Genomic DNA, 19,892 nt, shown 5'->3' on the forward strand with positions numbered 1-19,892 from the left:
GGCAGAGTTTAGAGTCTTAATCTAGGTGGCTCTTTCCGCCAAAATAAGATTGTATGTCAGTTAATTATCTGTCCCTTCCTCCTGTTTGCCACTTACTCGCCACCATTCACTGAAATCTTGTGGCCTCAGTGTCCTCCTAGAATCTATATCCGGGCAACCTTGCCTCTCACTAACTCTCTCTCCTCAACTAAGGATTACTATCCCCGAAAACTGGACAGCACCTTGCCTAAACATAGAAATTAATGGGAAAAATAACTAAGAACCTCTCTGGTATTTCCCCTCCCTGGCCAAATTTCCAAGTCGGTCTGCACCGTTCCTCTGAGTGCTCTCTCCTTTTCCCTCTTAAGCTTTGGCCCATGAGAGCTAAATCACCTTCATATAAATCACCTTTTTATAACATAGGAACATGTGAAGAGCATGAAGATTTCCGTGAAATTGTGAAATTTTTCTGTTAGTTTTAGTTTTAAGAGAAAGCCTATTGCCAAGGCGAATTTTGCTTTCCTGCATTGTTTTCCATTAGTTGGTCAAACACTCAGACAGAAAAAAAATATTGGAAAAAGACAGTTTTCCCTGTGACAAACTGTGTTTTTACAAATATTTGCCATAAGCACATAAAAGACAGGTGTGCCTTCTACGACTTCTTTAGAAGTATCAGCATGTAAAGTGCAATCTTCGGCAACTAAGTTCAAAATGTTTTCATTCAGGAAACTGCCTGACTTGCAAACAAGTAAAACTGACCCTACCGGTGTCAACCTAGAGCATTCCTGCCGGGGTTGCAGTGGCGAGAGGTGATGTACGTCCAGGAGCAAAAGCGCGTGAAAGCGGCCCCATCACCTCCTCCCTCTGTACACCTACAACCCGTCCAGGACCGGCATGAGGCTGAGCAGGAGCCCCACTCGAGGTGGAGACCCTGAGAGGGGCCGTGGCTGGCAGAGGGGTTCTGAGCACAGGCAGCTGTCCTTGCTGGATGCCCAGACGTGACTGACCCTCCTGCGCAGTCTTCAGAAACCCGGGGTCCTGGGGTGCCAGGGGCCTGTGGCCTGCTGCTTCCCCTCCCCCACATGCACACCGCCAGCTCCCCCTGCCGGGTACCAGGTCTCCATTCCTCCTCCCACCCATCCCCAGCAGCGCCCATGTCCTAAGGCCCTGCCCGCACAGAAGCCACCCCCTCATCACTTCCCTCCCCCCAGAACTTCAGTGCTTGGTGGGCTCTGAGCCTGGCACCCACTTCCACGCAGAACAGCAAGTGCTTCCTTCTGGGGTGGAATGGGAGCTGGGAGGCATAGCTGGGCCCTGTCCTTAGACACCCCATTTCCCAGCCTCCCTGACTTGGCTTTGGAGTTGTTTCCGTGGTGACAGGGCCTGATGTACAGTATGCAATACATACCTACTAGAAATACAATGCTTGGGGCTAAAGAGACGTGTATTGCAAATATTGGGTAAATACGCCTGTTGATCGATACCTTGTCAGTTGCTTCAATATCTGCCCGGTGTTGCAGCAGCTTTGCGGCAATGGCTGTGTTCCCAAGCAGGACCGCGTAGTGCAAAGCGGTGCAGCCACACTCGTCCTTTATATTGGGATCAGCTCCGTGTTCCAGCAGGAAACTCGCACACTCCTCTTCCTGGGCCTGTACGGCCTGTGGATTATACCCAGAAATAGACGGTCAATTCTGGGAATTCAAAGTAGATATTCCACAACTTTCCCCAATTAGTTCTAAGTAATCGGGACAAGTTCATTTTCATTCTAAATCATTCAGTCCGTCTGGTGTTGACATAGCTGGCTACCACGTACCTTCATCAGAGCAGTCCGCTTCTCGTTGTCTTGGAGATTCAGCTTGCATTTCCTCTCTATTAACAGAGTCACCACTCCCAGGCGACCACAGTCACAGGCCAGATGCAGAGCGGTCCTATGAGGGTGACAAGGCTTTTCAGGACATTACAGGGCACTGTCTCAAACATGCAATTCCTCACGTAACTGTGAACGTGAGATGCTATTCCTAGGCCTTCTAAACCAATGTGGAGTTTGCTTCTGCACAAGGACAGTATTTACTAGCTCTTGTCACTCACCACATGAATGAAAGAGCAGCCTATGTGAGTGAGAGAGGACATGACCCGGGGATTCAGCTCAACATGGGTTTGATCCCACTTCAGCTCTGTCACTTGTTAGCTATCCCTTCGCCTTTGTGGGCCTCGATTTCCTCAGCAACAAAATGGGCATAAAAACAGTAGTCACCTCACAGGACACAGGACTTTGCTGTGCATCTATGCTCAACTGACATCTATGCAAAGAGTTGCCTACACACTTCCTACCACAAAACACAGCTGAATAATTGTTAGATAATATGATTATAGTGGTTACTATTACTACTGCTTCGCAAAGACAACCTGTCGATTAAGCAAAATGACATCACTCTAAATACCTTGCAGATATGTTTTAAGGATTAGAAAGGACACTGTATGGCAATGATTCTAAGATACTAGTTTCTCAATTTTAACACCTCTGACTTTGGAAGACAGTTTATAATTCAGAATGTCTTGTAACTATGATTGGCAGCCACTTAAAACCTTTCTTTTTGGTACACACAAGAGTGGACACCCTGCCGTCCATGGCACCTTAAATGGAGGGAAATAATTGTACATACAAAAGACCTATTGAGTTCTAGTCCTGCACTTCCCATTGAAATCAATGCTGGTTCTTAAAACCACTGTGGGGAAAGAGGACTCAAATAACAAAACAAAAGAAGACAAGTTTTTAAAAGTAATTCTTATTTTGATTTTCAAGAAACTTGAAGCCAAAGGAAACTCAGGATTCAAATGAACAGGGAGGGCACATTTTATTCAATATTTAGTTTTATAGATTATATGAAAATCAGATGTTTCCGTTGATCACTATTAGTATTTGTACACTTTCAAAGTGGCCGGTTTGGTTACCTTTTACAACGTCCTAACTGCAGAAATCCTTTTGTTTGAAAGGAGGAAGCAAAAGGTTCCATTGAGATTAGCTTCTAATGCTTCCACGTCAAATTTTTCATTTGGCTCATACAGGTCAACAGAAAAATTTTAAGGGTGAAAAGAGCCTGAGAGACAGATTGAAAAGGTCCTGAGTAGACTACATCTGGTACATACTAGGTATTCAGGTTATAGTTGATGAACAAATGGGTGAAAATAATGGATAACTACAAATGGAGAGTTCAATAATTTTAAGGAAAAAATTTACACAGTAAAGCAATACTTCTGCAATAGTAATAATCACTTTTATTTGCTATTTTTGATTTTTGATTTTCATAAGGACACAGCTAAAAAGAGTAATGAAAAATCATGCACATATTATAGGCAATCAAACTATATGTAATACAAAACATAAGCATATATAAAAATATATATGCATGAACTCGAAAGGCAAGAAAAAAGGTTCCCTTTACTCCTGAAGGGGCTAAAAGTTGCCCGAAAATACCAGTCTTTAAAAATGTAAAAAACGAAATAAAATAGAAAAGTGAGAAATTATTTTCATCTGCGCAAGATTCGTATTCCTGAAATCAATGAAATGTCCCCCTAGATTATTTCACTAATAATAAGCTTTTTCTTGAATTTCTATATATGTTCATTGTAGAAATCAGATTTTTTTAAAAGGAAACAAAAATTTCACTTATAATACAAATGCTCAGCTATCAATTTTATCCCAATTTGCACATGTTTTCGGCTAACATAAGATACTAATCTGTTTGTGTGTGTGTGTGTGTGTGTGTGTGTGCGTGTATAATGAAAGCGATTTATTTTCTCCCTTCCGATCTATCCCAGTATATCTTTGCACGTCAACATACATGTATTATCTATACCACTTTCAATGGTTGTATATTATTTCACGGTATGGATGCACTGCTTATGTGAGTAATTTATAATGCATTGCTGTTTTTAAGTAGTGCTGAGAAAAATAAATTGTATGTAACTTACCTAATCATTTCGTAAAGATACTTGAGTATTTGGAATTGACGGGTAAAGGCAACTATATTTTTTAAACGTGGTCCTGATCACCAAGTGGCCCACTTGAAAAGCCAAAAGCAAGTTAAACTTGAAGCAGCAGTGTAAGTGCCGTGGCTCCTCTCCTTCACACGCTTTGTGGACGGAAAGGGGAATTTTGTTTCTCTTTTACCTTAAATCCCTTTTCTCACTATAAACACGAACTATGTCCCCAATGTCCGTTGGCCACTTGTAGGTACACACACATAGCTGTACACTGATGCAAAATGGATGCTGGATTGTATGGGAAGAATGTTTAGCCCACAAGTCGACCTATGATGGGAAGTTTCTTTCTCGTTACGCACTTTTCTATAGGATATGACATTATGTCTGAAATTGTGAACATCAAAAATAAAATGCTGTGAATACTGAGTTGATGTCCATCACAGATATTTAGTTAAATGCCTTTGAACGTGTCAGTAGAGCGCTCTGTAAGGGGAATGATGAGTGGGTCCCAAGTGTTTATTTCTGCTGCCCGCAGAGTCCGCCTGGGCCCTGGACCCCAGGTAGGGTCTCCACCCGGGGGAAGACAGCCCAGCGCCCTGGGTGACAGGAGGGCTGGCATCACCTGGATGAGCCCCGGCAGGTGAGCCCCTCTCCCAGGGCCCCGCCTCCCCCGGGGCCGCCTGTGGCCACCGGCCTCGCAGCCCTCTCACCGCTTCTGCCTGTCTCTGTCATTCAAGCGCCCCGGACGGAGCAAGAGAAGCCTCTGCACTTCCGGGACGTCCCCGCTGCAGGCGGCTATGTGGATCTTCCTGAGATCCTTCCCTTCGATTTGGTAGCTCCCGCTACCCTCAGTCTTCTTGACAGCACCATGGCGCTGCGAGCTGTTTTTGGATTCCAAGGGCGCCGCGCGACTCTCATGCCTCGAGTGAACATCCTCCTTCCTGGCCGAGCCTAAGGGCGTCGCAAGCCCCTCAGCACCACTCATGCTTTTCAGTCCGCTGAGCCCAAACAGCAGTAGACTCAGGAGCCGTCAACTGCCTCTCCCACCAGATCCCAGCAGGACAGTGAGGCGGTTTGGAACCTCTCGGCCCAGAATGCCTGTAACCGAGCAACCGGGCCGGGTCAGAGCTGATGTCACTGGCAGGTGCACAGAAGCCTAAGGTGCAAGGGCACCCAGAGCTCACGGGCAAGGCCCAGGCGTCTCACATCTCAGAGGCACTTGGAGGCAGCGCTGGGTTCCCTTCAGACCCTGCTGGGCTTTGGCCCAGTCTTTTGCTGGGTCACGTGGGGAAAATGAAATAGGAAATTTCATTTCCTGAATTAGAAAACCAGATATGTAAGAGGCAGAGAACTTAGGAGAAGCAAAAAACGTAAATGAGAAAAAAGAAAAAAACTTATGTTCTCTAAAAGTGTGAAATCTATTGATTTCTAGCAATAAAATACAAAAGCACTTAAGAGTTTGGTTTCCAAAGATAACCCTTTTGTCTTTTCAAATGTTCTATTTTGAACCTCTTAATCTATGAAACACCTTTAGAAAAATAATTACCTTAGACTAGAAAGCTACTTTAGAAAGTTAAAGTATAATTTGTATCTATGTGCTTCTTGAATAAGGCCTGTGAACACAGACATCTATTGATTTGTTCCTTTTGACATGAGATTTCACCAATTTATGCCATCTGGAATGGCCAGAAAAGATCTCTCTTTCCATTCTTTTAGTTGGCAGTGTGTTCACTTGTCAGTCTGTTACAACTGTACCAGTATTATTATAGCTGCCCTTTGATTTTCGTATACTTTTTTTGCAACCCACCTTAAATTTGTCATTTAAATCCTTCAACTGTCTTTCCAAAGTTAATCAGATCATGAATAACCACACTGCTACTGACAGTTCATTTTTGGCAGTGTCACAACATTCATCTGGCCAATGATTTTGCCAATGTTGTGTATTTAATCATATTTTTGTCCTTATAAAATTGTGTGCCATTTACCAACACCAAGAAGCATAGATCATATAAACGTAATACAATTATTAAACTTGGACGTCATTAGATATTCTGAGCAAAATCCTTACATCAAGTGAAATAATCAAATTAAAGAAAAAATAGAAACCCTTAGAAATAAATCTTGGGAGATTATAGCTGAAAATCAAGGATAAATCAGTACTAACTTTGACAACTTTCTTGGGATGAAACCCTTACATTATAACACGGTAAGACTAATATGATGTTTTTCTGCTTTTAAGTTGCATATACATTTGAACCTAAAATGCTATGAACTAGTAAACTAGTGAACTAGTAAACGTAATAACTATGTAAGCTTGCCATCCAGTAGAAAAGTATCTACTGTCTTCCCAGTCTATCATTTCAGAAGGAAAGAATCCAATTTTTCCTATTGTGTTTTTCTGAGTTTTCAGAAATGGATTACAGCAGAGCAAGACGATTTCTGAGGCTCTAGGAGACTATTTTGGCCCTTTGCTCACAAGCACTGAGTCCAGGTTTTGGGAAGTGCTTCTATACACTTTTACCTGCCAGGTAGTATATATGGCTGTTTCCAAGTGGAGGAAGCTTTAGACCTTCGAAATTTGACAAGTGACGATTCCTACATCACACAATATTTTACTCTCGATGAAGTTATGGTCCCAGGGTTATGGTTATTGTTACAGAAACTCTTGACTACTGGCATAAACATGCTAGGACAAAGAGTGGACAAACGTCTGGCCGATTTGGAAAACAAAGACTATGTAGATAAAATTCTTGCAGAGTTTTGGTTATGAGAATATGTGCACTATATGGAAGATAACAGACAAGATGTACGTGACAAGAATGCTTTTAGAAACAGACTTTCCAATTTCGTACGTATGATATTACTATTTCATCATCACATGAAATCATTTCTTCCCGGGCCTTTGTTCAGACCACAGGTATTTCATTTTCAACTCAAAAAAAGATACCGCTATTGCAGTTAACAAGGTTTGGCCGAAAAGTGTGAATTTCCCTTAATGGTGTATAAACTGGCATTCATGTATTTTGATCAGTATACTGCAATAATAGAAAACACTATTCGAAATGTCATTGTCACATCAACAGCTATGTCCCTTGTTTCCTGAGTGTTAATTCCTCCTCCACTGTGTTCCTTGTGGGTAACTTTGCCATTGCTTCTGTGATTGTGGGAGTAACCAATTCCATGGCATTGTGGAGCGTCCATCTTCATTCCATACCCATGATTAATCTTGCCATTTATACAAGATTATCTTTCCATTTTTCTGCACACAGTTCCTATGCGTTTGTTTACAATGTGAAGCCCTCGGTGAACCATAGGAAGTGAGTGTTGTGTGTGCTAGGCCACCCACTGTTACAAAGTGCTACTTTCATAGTAATCCGGGTGTGTGCTTTATCAGCAGCTAAAGCATAGGACTGCAGGACCTTTTTGAAGATGTTGTTTCTTGTTATGGTATTTGGGGTTGCTCGTGGCCGAATTTTTATTCCAGTATTTTTAGCCTCTTTTTTTTTTTTTTGAAGGTTTGTTTGAATATCAACTAGCAAATCAAAGACCAAGTATAGAATTCCTGATTGCCTCCAATTCATTCTGATAAAAACGCATAATTATGAATAGGGTAATAGGGGGATCACTGCATAAATTATATAAATGTGTAACCATTACGCTGTATGCCTGAAACTGACATAAATAATATTGAATATCCACTGTAATGGAAAAAAATAGATAATTAAAAAAACAAAGAATAGTCAGTAAACTAAAAACAAAGGCATGTTTTCTTCACTTGAAAAATCCCATTTTAAAATGTTATTTAAAATATCCTGAGAAAAATTAGTCTTACATTAAAATACCTTTACTAAATTAGGAAGTGTCACTTTTATTATGATCTATAGAATCAAGTAAAAAGTATAACTTTCCAGTTATTCTTTTCCTTTTATTTCTTCTTTCGATGTTTATACCTGGAACTCAAGTATTTTACGTGTGATAGTACAAATGAAATATTATTTTCATTGTACCTTCCCACATGCATTATCATGTAAAATTTCAATTTATTTCTCTCCCATTCTGGCTCTTTGCTATGCATTTGCTTCACGGTGTATTTTGATGAACTCAAGTTTTAAAGTTTTGAAATCCAATTTATCTTCTTCTTTTATTTCTTTTTTTTTCTTTGTGTTTGATAGTGCTTTCTGTGCCCTAAGAAAATTTTGCCTATTCCTAGATTACGAAAAAAAATTACCTCTGTATTCTTCTCAAAGCTAATGGTTTTTACTTTACATTTGATCCATAGATCTGTGTTTGGTGGGAAGTATGGATAGAGATTAATTTTCTTTCCATAATAGTTATCTAGCTGTCCCAGCATCATTAGTGAAAAGACTGTCCTTTCACTAATTAATAGGGTTCACTTGGTTCCTCTGTCAAAGAGCCAGTTGACAATTTACCTATGGCTTTAGTTTTGATCGTTGATCTGCTTGTCTATAAAAACCAGTACCACACTGCCTTGATTACTGAAGCTGTATGGTTTCTTGAAATTAGGCTGCATAAGTTGTCCAATATTTTTCGTCCTTTCCAAATTGCTTTTGCTTACTCTAGGTTATTTGCAATTAGATATTCATTTTAAAATCACTTGCCAATTTATCGATAGAAGCCTTTTGGGATCATGATTTGGGTATGGTGAATCTACAGATCAATTAGGGGAAACAGTTTTCTTGAACAATACGAAATCTTCCAATCTGTGAACATAGTTTATTTCTCCGTTTATGTATGTCTTCTTTAATTCTTTTATTCTATTCAGTAGAAACCAGTTACTTACTAAGGCCAGCACATATTTAAGGAGAGGGAATTTCATTGGAGAAGTGTCAAAAAGTTTGTAGACATGTTTTAAAAACATCACATCTACTCACCTCGTCTTACCAAACAAGCCTTGTATCTAAAGGAAAGTACTTCTACCCAACTCAGTATCATTGATTCCGGCAAGTTTTTGTTGTTGGTGTTGTTGTTTTTTAGTATGTTCTTACTTTGTTCTTATTTTGTAGGAAGAGACATAGGATTGCAACATAACACTATTGAATAAGGCATTTTTTGGTTTAAAGAATTGTAGACATTATCTCACTAAATTTTACACTGGGAGAGGTGACTTGTCCTTAACCTGGGAATCATTTCTTCTTGGAACGCAATTCAAATGACCATAAAACATTTGTAGTTCAGTAAAAGACTGATGACATGAGAATTTATTTTTGTAAGATGTGTTTCTTACAGTCTTATTTGGGAAGGCATTAATTGACTGAGACCTAAATAACACAACATGATATTCCTAAAACTTCTTTCAAAATTATGAGGTGTTTAGTGGGGGAGTTAAGAGACTTTTAAGAGGTGACTGCTAGTCATTTTATGGAGGAAAGACATGAAGCAGTCATAGAAGAAATAGTATAAAATCAAGTGCAGATGTCGTGTGGCAAAGTCGATGATAGTAAAGAATGTATTTTTTTTTAATTAAAGTTTATTAGGGTGACAATTGTTCGTCAAATTACGTAGATTTCAGGTGTACAATTCTGTAACACATCATCTATGTATCACATTGTGTGTTCACCACCCAGAGTCAGTTCTCCTTCCATCTCCATATACTCATCTACTTTACCCTCATCTACTACCTCCCTCACCCCTTACCCTCTGGTAACCACTAAACTGTTGTCTGTGTCTGTGAGTTTTGTTTCTTTGTTTGTTTGTCTTGTTCCTTTGTTGCTTTCAGTTTTACATCCCACATGTGTGTAAAGTCATATGGGTCTCGACGTTTTCTGTCTGACTTATTTCTCTTAACATGATATTCTCAAAATCCATCCAGAGTGTCACAAATGGCAGTATTTCATTTTTCCTCATGGCAGAGTAGTAATCCATTATGTATATAGACCGCATCTTCTTTACCCAATCATCTATCGAAGGATACTTTGATTTTTTCCATGTCTTGGCCATTGTAAATAAAGCTGCAATGAACATCGGAGTACATATATCTTTACGGACAAATGTTTTCGGATTTTCTGGGTAGATTCCCAGGAGAGGGACTGCTGGGTCATATGGTAATTCTATTCGTAATTTGTTGAGGAACCTCCACACTGCCTTCCATAGCGGCTGCACCAGTCTGCATTCCCACCAACAGTGTATGAGGGTTCCTTTTTCTCCACAGCCTCTCTAACACTTGTTATTATTTGTCTTGTTGATGATAGCCATTCTGACTGGTGTGAGGTGATATCTCATTGTGGTATTTATTTGCATTTCTCTGATGATTAGTGATGTTGAGCATTTTTTCATATGTCTATTGGCCATGTATGTCCTATTTGGAGAAACGTCTATTCAGGGCTTCTGCCCATTTTTTAATTGGATTGTTTGTGGTTTGTTGTTGTTGTTGTTGAGTTGTATGAGTTCCTTACATATTTTGCATATTAGCCCCTTATCCGAGGCGTTGTTTGCAAAAATCTTCTCCCTTTCGGTTAGCTGCCTCTTTATTTTGTGGATGGTTTCTTTTGCTGTGCAGAAGCTTTTTAGTTTGATAGAGTCCCATTCATTTATTTTAGCTTTTACTTCCCTTGACTTTGAGGTCAAATGCATAAAATGTTCTTTGAACCTCTGGTCCTTAAGTTTAGTACCTATGTTTTCTTCTATGCATTGTATTGTTTCACGTCTTATGTTTAGGTTTTTGATGCATTTTGAGTTAATTTTGGTACACGGTGACAGATAGCAGTCCAGTTTCATCCTTTTTCACGAGGCTTTCCAATTCTCCCAGCACCATTTGCTGAAGAGGCTGTCTTTTCTCCATTGTATGTTTTGGATTTCTTTATCGAAAATAATCTATCCATATTTATGTGGGTTTATTTCTGGGTTCTCCATTCTATTCCACTGGTCTGTGTTTCTGTTTTTCTGCCAGTATCACACTGTTTTGATTATTGTTGCCCTGTAGTACAAGCTGAAGTCAGGGAATGTGATATCTCCAGCATTGTTCTTTTTCCTTGGGATTGCTGTGGCTATTTGGGGTCTTTTGTGGTTCTATGTAAATCTGATGATTTTTTGTTCTATTTCTTTAAAAAATGCCATTGGGATTTTGATGGGGATTGCATTAAATCTCTATATCGTTTTGGGTAATATGGCCATTTTAACTAGGTTGATTCTTCCAATCCACAAACACGGAATGTCTTTCCATTTCTTTTTGCCTTCTTGAATTTCTTTAAAAAACGTGCTATGGTTTTCAGTACATAAGTCTTTCACATCCTTGAGAAAGTTTATTCCTAGGTATTTTATTCTTCTGGTTGCAATTACAAAAAAAAAAATTGTTTCCTTTATTTTGTTTAACTTTTGTTTTCTGAGATTGCATTGTTAGTATATAGGAATGCAATGGACTTTTGTACTTTGATTTTGTAGCCAGCAACTTTACTGTATTCGTTTGTTTCTAGTAGCTTTTAGGTGGAGTCTTAAGGGTTTTCCATATATAGCAATATGTCTTCTGCAAAAAGTGACGATTAAACTTCTTGATTGCCAATTTGGATGCTTTTTATTTCTTTCTCTCGCCTGATTGCTCTGGCGAGAATTTCCAATACTATGTTGAAAAGCAGAGGTGATAGGGGACAGCCCTGTCGTGTTCCTGAACGTAGAGCAAAGGGCTTCGGTTTTTCACCATTAATTATGATATTAGCTGAGGGTCTGTCATCTATGGTCTTTATTATGTTAAGGTGTTCTCCTTCTATACCCATTTTATTAAGTGTTTTAATCATAAATGGAGATTGTATCTTGTCAAATGCTTTTTCTGCATCTACTGATATAATCATATGATTTTTGTCCTTTATTTTGTATATGGTGTATCACATTGATCGATCTGCATGTGTTGAACCATCCTTGTGCCACTGGGATGAACCCCACTTGGTTGTGATGTATTATCTTTTTAATACATTGTTGCATTCGATTTGCTAGAATTTTGTTTAGGATTTCTGCATCTGTATTCATCAGAGATATTGGTCTGTAGTTTTCTTTTTTTGTGTTGTCCTTACCAGGCTTTGGTATCAAGGTCATGTTGGAGTCATAAAATGAGTCAGGGAGTACTGTCTCTTCTTAAATATTTTTGGAAGACCTTGAGTAGACAGGTATTAAATCCTCTTTGAATATCTGGTAGAATTCACTAGCGAAGCCATCTGGTCCCAGACTTTTGCTGTTGGGAAGATTTCAGATGACCGATTCAATTTCCTTATGTTGATCATTCTATTCAAATTTTCTAGTTCTTCATGATTCAGCCTAGGAAGGCTTTATGTTTCCAAGAACATGTCCATTTCTTCTAGGTTATTGAATTTGGTAGCATATAGCCCTTCATAGTATTCTTGGGCGATCCTTTGTATTTCTGTGGCACGCGTGGTAACTTCCCTCTTTCTTTTCTGATTTTGTTCATTTCTTTTCTCTTTTTATCTTAGTGAGTCTAGCCAAGGGTTTGTCAATTTTATTTATCTTTTCACAGAAGCAGCTCTTTGTTGTATTAATTTTTTCTATTGTCTTTTTGTTCTCTATTTCATTTAGTTCTGCTCTGATTTTTATTATTTCCTTCCTTCTGCTGACTTTGGGTTTCATTTGTTCTTCTTTTCTAGCTCTTTAAGGTGTAACACGAGGTTATTTATCTGGGTTTTTTCTTGAGATAGGCCTGTAATGATCTAAATTTCCTTTTAAAACTGCTTTCGCTGCATCCTAAAAATTTTGGTAGGATGTATTTTCATAGTCGTTGTTTCTATGCATCTTTTTTTTTTTTTTTTTTTTTTTTTTTTTTTTTTTAAAGATTTTATTGGGGAAGGGAACAGGACATTTTATTGGGAAACAGTGTGTACTTCCAGGACTTTTTTCCAAGTCAAGTTGTTGTCCTTTCAGTCTTAGTTGTGGAGGGCGCAGGTCAGCTCCAGGTCCAGTTGCCGTTGCTAGTTGCAGGTGACACAGCCCACCATCAACCTTGTGGTCGAGAGGATTTTCTGCAACCAATTGAGCCATCCCGGAACTCAGTGGCAGCTAAGCTCAAGGTGCCGTGTTGAATTTTACTTGAAGGTGGTGCTGCCCACCATCCCTTGCGGGAGTCGAGGTATCGAACTGGCAACCTTGTGGTTGAGAGCCCGTGCTCCAACCAACTGAGCCATTCAGGATGCAGCTCAGCTCACGTTGTCATGTTCAATCTTAGTTGCAGGGGGCGGAGCCCACCATCCCTTGCGGGACTTGAGGAATTTAACTGGCAACCTTGTGGTTGAGAGCCCACTGGCCCATGTGGGAATCGAACTAGCAGCCTTTGGAGTTAGGAGCATGGAGCTCTAAGCGCATGAGACACTGGGCCGACCCTCTATGTATCTTTTGATCCCTCCTCTTATTTCTTCTTTGACCCAGAAGTTCTTTAAAAGTGTGTTGTTTAATCTCCACATATTTGTGTTTTTTTCTGCTTTCTTTTTGCATTTGATATCCAATTCCAAAGCCTTGTGATCAGAGAATATGCTTGGGATGATTTTAATCTTCTTCAATTTGCTGAGGCTACTCTTACATTCAATACATGGTCTACCCTTGAGAATGTTTCATGTATACTACAAAAGGATGTATAGTTTGATGTTCTAGGATGAAGTGCTCTATAATTGTCAATTATGTCCATGTCATCTAGTGTAACATTTAGGCTGCTCTTTCGTTATTTATTTTCTGTTTCGATGATCTATCCAAAGCTGTCAATGATGTATTTAGGTCCACTACTATAATTGTGTTTTGCTCAATTTCTCCCGTCAGTTCTGTTACTAATTGTTTGGTATATTTCGGTGCTCCCTGATTGGGGGCATAAATATTGATGACTGTTATGTCTTCTTGTTGTATAGTTCCTTTAATCATTATGAAATGTCTATCTTTGTCTCTTGTTATCTTTTTCACTTTGAAGTCTGTTTCATCTGATATCAGTATGGCTACACCTGCATCTCTCTGGATATCATTTCCTTGGGACGCCAACTTCCACCCTTTCATTTTGAGTCTATGTTTGTCCTTATAGCTGAGATGTGTCTCTCGGAGGCAGCATATGGTGAGTTTAATTTTTTTGATTCAATCTGCACTCTGCACTTTTTCATTAGTGAGTTCAGTCTATTTACATTTAGGGTGATTATTGATATATGAGAATATCCTGTCATTCTATCTCTGGTTTCTTGGTGGGATGGTGTGTGGGGAGCCATGGTTACAGGAAACTCTGAGCTTTACAGAATGGCTCGGTTTATGCTACCTGTTTCCTCCCCCTGAGGCAATTGTCTCTGCCTGCACCTGGGGGGAGCTTAAGCTTGTAAGCTGCTCAGGTATGTGGTGGGAAGGCCAGTTCCCGGACACAGAAGCTGATGCCTATCAGGGCAATTGATAAGATAATTACTTTTGGGAGTTTCAGTGAATTTTGTGTCTCCTATGTAAAAGTTAAAGAATTTACAGTTGCTAAGATAATGCATACTTTCGTTGCTAAGTTGCACGTACTCAAACTGCATATATAGGTGCAGTAAAATAAACTTAGTGTCTCCAGCATCACTGGGGTCCGCGATCGCCATCATATGTGAGAGTGTCTTTTATTCATTCCCACTCCCCCATTCGGGAACCGATCGACTTGTGGCGGCTGGCCCGCCACACTTGGCGCCCGAACAGGGACCTGAATACGGGGGTAACAGTGAGGAACACCGCGTGGCAAGGGCCCTGCTCGTATAAGAGCTAATTTCAGTGGATGCACGGTGAGTAAGACACGATCCCCTCGGTCGAATGAATGTGTGAATGATTGATAGTTCCACGACTTTTTGTCACGGAGCTTGATTGGGCCCCAATCTGCGGTTCCAGTTCTGTCATACGGCATAACGGCGACTGGGCTTTATAGTCCACCAGTTCGGGGATTTATACCGAAGCGCCTCTAGCCAAGACAGGTTTAGTCCCGCAAGGGGCACGGCCAGACGGGCACCTGATTGTTTCTTTGTTTGAAAGAAGGACCGAGTTAGGGAAAAGGATGGGTCATGCCAGCAGCAAGGACCTGTATGTTAGAGGACTTAAGAAACTGCTTGCCGCCCGTGGCAGTAGGGTGAGGAGAGAACAGTTAGATAAGTTTTTAGAATTTATAAAGGAAGTCTGCCCGTGGTTTCCTGAAGAAGGAACGGTCAGCCTGGAAACCTGGCAGAAAGTGGGAGAACAATTAAAGGATTTTTACACTGTCCACGGGCCTCAGCAGGTTCCGATTGAAACATTTGGACTGTGGACTTTGATCCGGGACTGTTTGAACCTTAAACATGAGGAATGCAAATTAGAGAAAGTGAAACAAGCCGGCGATGAGGAGGGAGGGGGCGCAAAGTTGTTAGAGGGAGTTCTTAAAGTTAACAAAGAGCCGGTTGCTCAAGAGTTTCCAGACGACATATGGGAAGATTTAAACCCTCAGGATCAGAAAAAATTAGAAGATGAGGCAGCCAAATATGATAGGGACAAAAACCCTCCTTTAGTGGCTGTGGCTCGGGAGGATGAGCAACTTGCAGATGCTGCACTTTCTCTTGCAGATCAAATAAAAAAGATTCAGGGACAGTTGATAGAACTTAAAGTTGCTGTAGACGGAGGAAATTGTCCTCGGGGTAAAGATCCCCCCATAGTTGATCCCTCTGCACCACCTCCTGAGGAGTCCTGTAGGTGGGTACCTCCGCTGCAGTCCCCGGTTTGGGACATGCCTGCAGAGCCTTCGCCAAGTTATGTTAAGCCAGGATCGGACTCTGTTGTACTATCCCCTCTTCAAATAGCTTGTGAAGAGGCTCACAAGCAAGGGGAATCTACAGAGCAGTTTGGCGTATATCCTATTTTTGAAAGATATGATCAAGCAGGACGTAGGGTTAGGGATTGGAGGCCTTTCCAGTGGAAGCAGATAAAAGAATTGAAAGAGGCTTGTGTGCAGTATGGACCTATTGCCCCTTTCACCATGGCAATTTTGGATGTTCTGTCTACTGAAGCCACCCCTCCAGAGGATTGGAAGCTTATTGCTCATGCTTGCCTTTCGGGAGTCGATTATCTCTTATGGAGATCTGAGTTTTATGAAAACTGCAAAAAGAAAGCTAATCAAAACAATTTGAGGCGAGTTCCCATCACTTTTGAGATGTTGGCCGGTGAAGGCATTTATGCTGAATTAAGAAACCAAATGGGCTTTGCGGCAGGAGCTTATGCTCAGACTTCTGCCGCTGCAAAGGAAGCCTGGCGTATGCTACCAGACACTTCCCGCAAAGAGGAACATGTTTCTCAGATAAGGCAGGGAGCAGATGAGCCTTTTCAGGAATTTGTGGCTCGCCTCAATACAGCCGCGGGGCAGATTTTTGGGCCATCCGCTGCTACTCAGTCTTTTATAATGCAGCTTGCTTATGAAAATGCTAATTCTGCATGCCAAGCTGCTATTAGACCGTTTAGAAAAAAGGGAACATTGTCTGATTATATTCGTTTGTGTTCTGACGTAGGATCCTCTTTTACCCAAGGCATAGCCATAGCGGCAGCTATACAGGGAAAGCCTATGAAAGAAGTATTGTATCAACAGGCAAGACTCAATTCAGGGAGTCGCTCTGGAGCTTGTTTTACTTGTGGAAAATTGGGACATCGAGCTGCCCAATGCCCTTGTAAAGGGGAGTCTGAGAACTCGACCGCTCCTACAAAAAAGCCTCCAGATATATGTCCTAAATGGAGGAGAGGAAAACATTGGGCTAATGAGTGCAAATCCAAGACAGATAAAGATGGGAAGCCCATCCAGGGAAACTGGGTGAGGGGACAGCCCCTGGCCCCGAATCAACAATGTTATGGGGCACTGCAGATCCCAGCGCAGATGCAGGGACAGAGAGGGAACGAGCCTCTGAGAGGAAATACATCACAGATTTATTCCGGGCCACCTCAGGCAGCGCAGGATTGGACCTGTGTTCCACCACCGACATCGTATTAACTCCTGAGATGGGAATGCAAGCATTGCCCACAGGGATTTTTGGGCCACTACCACCAGGAACTGTAGGTTTATTGATAGGGAGAAGTAGTTCCATTATGAAGGGGATTCAAGTTTCCCCGGGAATTATTGATGAGGATTTTACTGGAGAAATTAAGATTATGACTTGCTCATCTTCAAATGTTTCAGTTATACCTGCTGGGACTCGCATAGCTCAGCTAATTATTTTGCCTCGTGTAAAAATAGGAAAAAATAGACAAAGTCAAAAACGTGGAAACCGAGGATTCGGTTCCTCTGATGCTTATTGGGTTCAGGAAATAAAAAGAGATCGACCTGTTTTGCAGCTTAAAATTAGTGGAAAAAGTTTTCAAGGGATTTTAGATACTGGAGCTGATGTATCCTGCATATCTGTTGAGCATTGGCCTTCTAGTTGGCCTATGCGATGCACTAATACAGACTTACAGGGCATAGGTCAGTCTCATTCCCCTAAACAAAGCAGTAATTTATTGTCATGGCAAGATGAGGAAGGACATCAAGGGACTTTTCAACCATATATTATTCCTGGTCTGCCTGTTAACCTATGGGGATGGGTCATTATGAGCAATATGGGAGTTTATATTTTTAGCCCAAGCACTCAAGTTACTCAGCAGATGTTTGATCAAGGGCTCCTCCCTGGACAAGGCTTAGGCACTGAGGGACAAGGACGTCAGGAACCCATCTCGCCTACCTCTAATTTACAAAGAGCTGGTTTAGGATATTTTCCTCAAGGGTCATAGATCTACCTGTACTCCACCAAAAAAACTGCAGAAGCAATAACTTGGAAATCTGATATGCCTGTGTGGATAGATCAATGGCCCCTTACTCAAGAAAAAATATTAGCCGCTCAAGCGCTAGTACAGGAGCAGCTTGATAAGGGCCATGTAATTGAATCTACGTCGCCCTGGAATTCACCCATTTTTGTAATTAAAAAAAAATCGGGGAAATGGAGATTGTTGCAGGATTTGAGAAAAGTAAATGAAACTATGGAAGTTATGGGTGCTCTCCAGCCAGGATTACCTCTCATCCTTCTGCTATTCCAAAGGATACTTATAAAATAGTGCTAGATCTAAAAGACTGCTTTTATAATATACCACTCCATCCTCAAGATTGTAAGAGATTTGCTTTTAGTATTCCTAGTCCAAATTTCCAAAAACCTATGAAAAGATATCAATGGCGAGTCCTTCCCCAAGGTATGGCAAATAGCCCCACCTTGTGTCAGAAGTTTGTTAGTGAAGCAATTGATAACACCAGAAAACAGTTTCCTTCTGTGTATATCATTCATTACATGGATGACATCTTATTGGCTTGTAAGAAAGAAGGAATGTTGTTAGCTTGCTTTGCAGATATGAAAAAGAATCTTCTAGCCTCAGGTCTTATTATTGCACCTGAGAAAGTACAGAGAAGTGAGCCTTATTCTTACTTGGGATTTCAGTTTGCTCAGCATTTCGCCCCACAAAAAATAGAGCTTAGGAAAGATCATTGTAAATCTCTTAATGATTTTCAGAAACTGTTGGGAGATATTAATTGGCTGCGCCCTTCTTTGGGATTAACTACTGGAGATCTTAAACCACTGTTTGAAATTTTAAAAGGAGATTCTGATCCGACCTCACCCAGGTCTCTTACTGAGCCTGCACGGAAGGCTCTTTCTAAGGTTGAGGAAGCCATTCAGCAACAGCATGTTTCTTTTTTAGATTATTCTAAACCTCTATATGTGTATGTTTTGGACACCAAGCATACACCCACAGCATTGTTGTGGCAAGAAGGGCCACTTAGAAGGATAACCCTCCATGTGGCTGCTCAAAAGAATCTTACACCTTATTATGAATTTGTGGCCAGTTTAATTCAGGAGAGCCGCTTGGAAGCTCAAAAATATTATGGAAAGGAGCCAGATTCTATTGTTATTCCTTTTACAAAAGCACAGATTCAAGGCCTGATGCAGTTTACTAACAGTTTTCCTGTTGCATTGGCTCATTTTGTGGGAACTTTAGATAATCATTATCCTAAGCATAAATTGCTTCAATTTTTTCAACGTCATGATCCAATCTTCCCTTCAATAGTATCACATGCTCCTCTTCCTGCTGTACCTAATGTTTTTACTGATGGATCTAGCAATGGTGTAGCTGTCTATGCACTCAATGAAAAGGTTATCAAGAGAGTGCAGACACCTCCAGCCTCAGCTCCAATAGTTGAGCTTCGAGCAGTTCATATGGTATTGCTTGATTTTGCTTCCCAGTCTTTTAATTTATTCTCTGACAGCCATTATGTAGTTCGTGCCATCCAAAATTTAGAAACGGTACCTTTTATTAGCACCAGCAATCGTGTTATTCAGGATCTATTTCTTCAGATACAGCAGGCCATTCAGCTGCGCTGTAAAAAATTTTATATTGGCCATATTAGAGCTCATTCTAATCTTCCAGGCCCTTTGGCCTCAGAAAATCAAATTGCAGACACTGCCACTCAGCTCGTTGCCTTGACTCAAATAAAAAAGGCACAAAAGGCTCATAGCCTCCACCATCAAAATAGCCAGAGCTTGAGATTACAGTATAATATAACCAGAAAAGCAGCACGTCAAATAGTAAAACAATGTCCGGATTGTTCACATCTCCAGCCTGTGCCTCATTATGGAGTCAACCCTCGAGGCTTACGTCCTAATGACTTATGGCAAATGGATGTGACTCATATACCTGAATTTGGAAAGTTAAAATATGTTCATGTCTCCATCGATACGTTCTCCAGATTTGTTGTGGCAACAGTTCAGACAGGTGAAGCCACATTTCATGTTATTAGACATTGTCTTGCTGCATTTGCCATGATTGGAACTCCTAAAAAACTTAAAACAGATAATGGCTCAGGTTATACTAGCAAAAAATTTTCTCTATTTTGCCAGCAATTTTCGATCAATCATGTTACTGGCATTCCTTACAATCCCCAAGGACAAGGGATTGTTGAG

General features: G+C 40.7%; 1 protein-coding gene and 1 pseudogene across 2 annotated transcripts in view; one reads left to right on the top strand and one right to left on the bottom strand.

The window, feature by feature from the left end:
- Positions 1 to 19,892, bottom strand: part of LOC148759256 (uncharacterized) — a 51,861-nt gene that overhangs the window by 19,667 nt on the left and 12,302 nt on the right. For both annotated transcript variants that reach the window (XM_088789335.1, XM_088789334.1), the window contains exons 2-3: positions 1,793 to 1,907; positions 1,464 to 1,637 (exon numbers count right to left, since the gene is read on the bottom strand). In XM_088789335.1, coding sequence (XP_088645461.1) covers positions 1,464 to 1,637; positions 1,793 to 1,798 — 180 coding nt within the window. In that variant the 5' untranslated portion in view covers positions 1,799 to 1,907. The remainder of the gene's footprint in view (positions 1 to 1,463; positions 1,638 to 1,792; positions 1,908 to 19,892) is intronic.
- On the top strand, positions 5,058 to 7,476 carry LOC148759257 (patched domain-containing protein 3 pseudogene; annotated as a pseudogene).

The sequence above is a fragment of the Rhinolophus sinicus genome, chromosome 1 (genome assembly GCF_057876585.1).
Source record: "Rhinolophus sinicus isolate RSI-liver-muscle chromosome 1, RSI-T2T, whole genome shotgun sequence".
Lineage (NCBI taxonomy): Eukaryota > Metazoa > Chordata > Mammalia > Chiroptera > Rhinolophidae > Rhinolophus > Rhinolophus sinicus.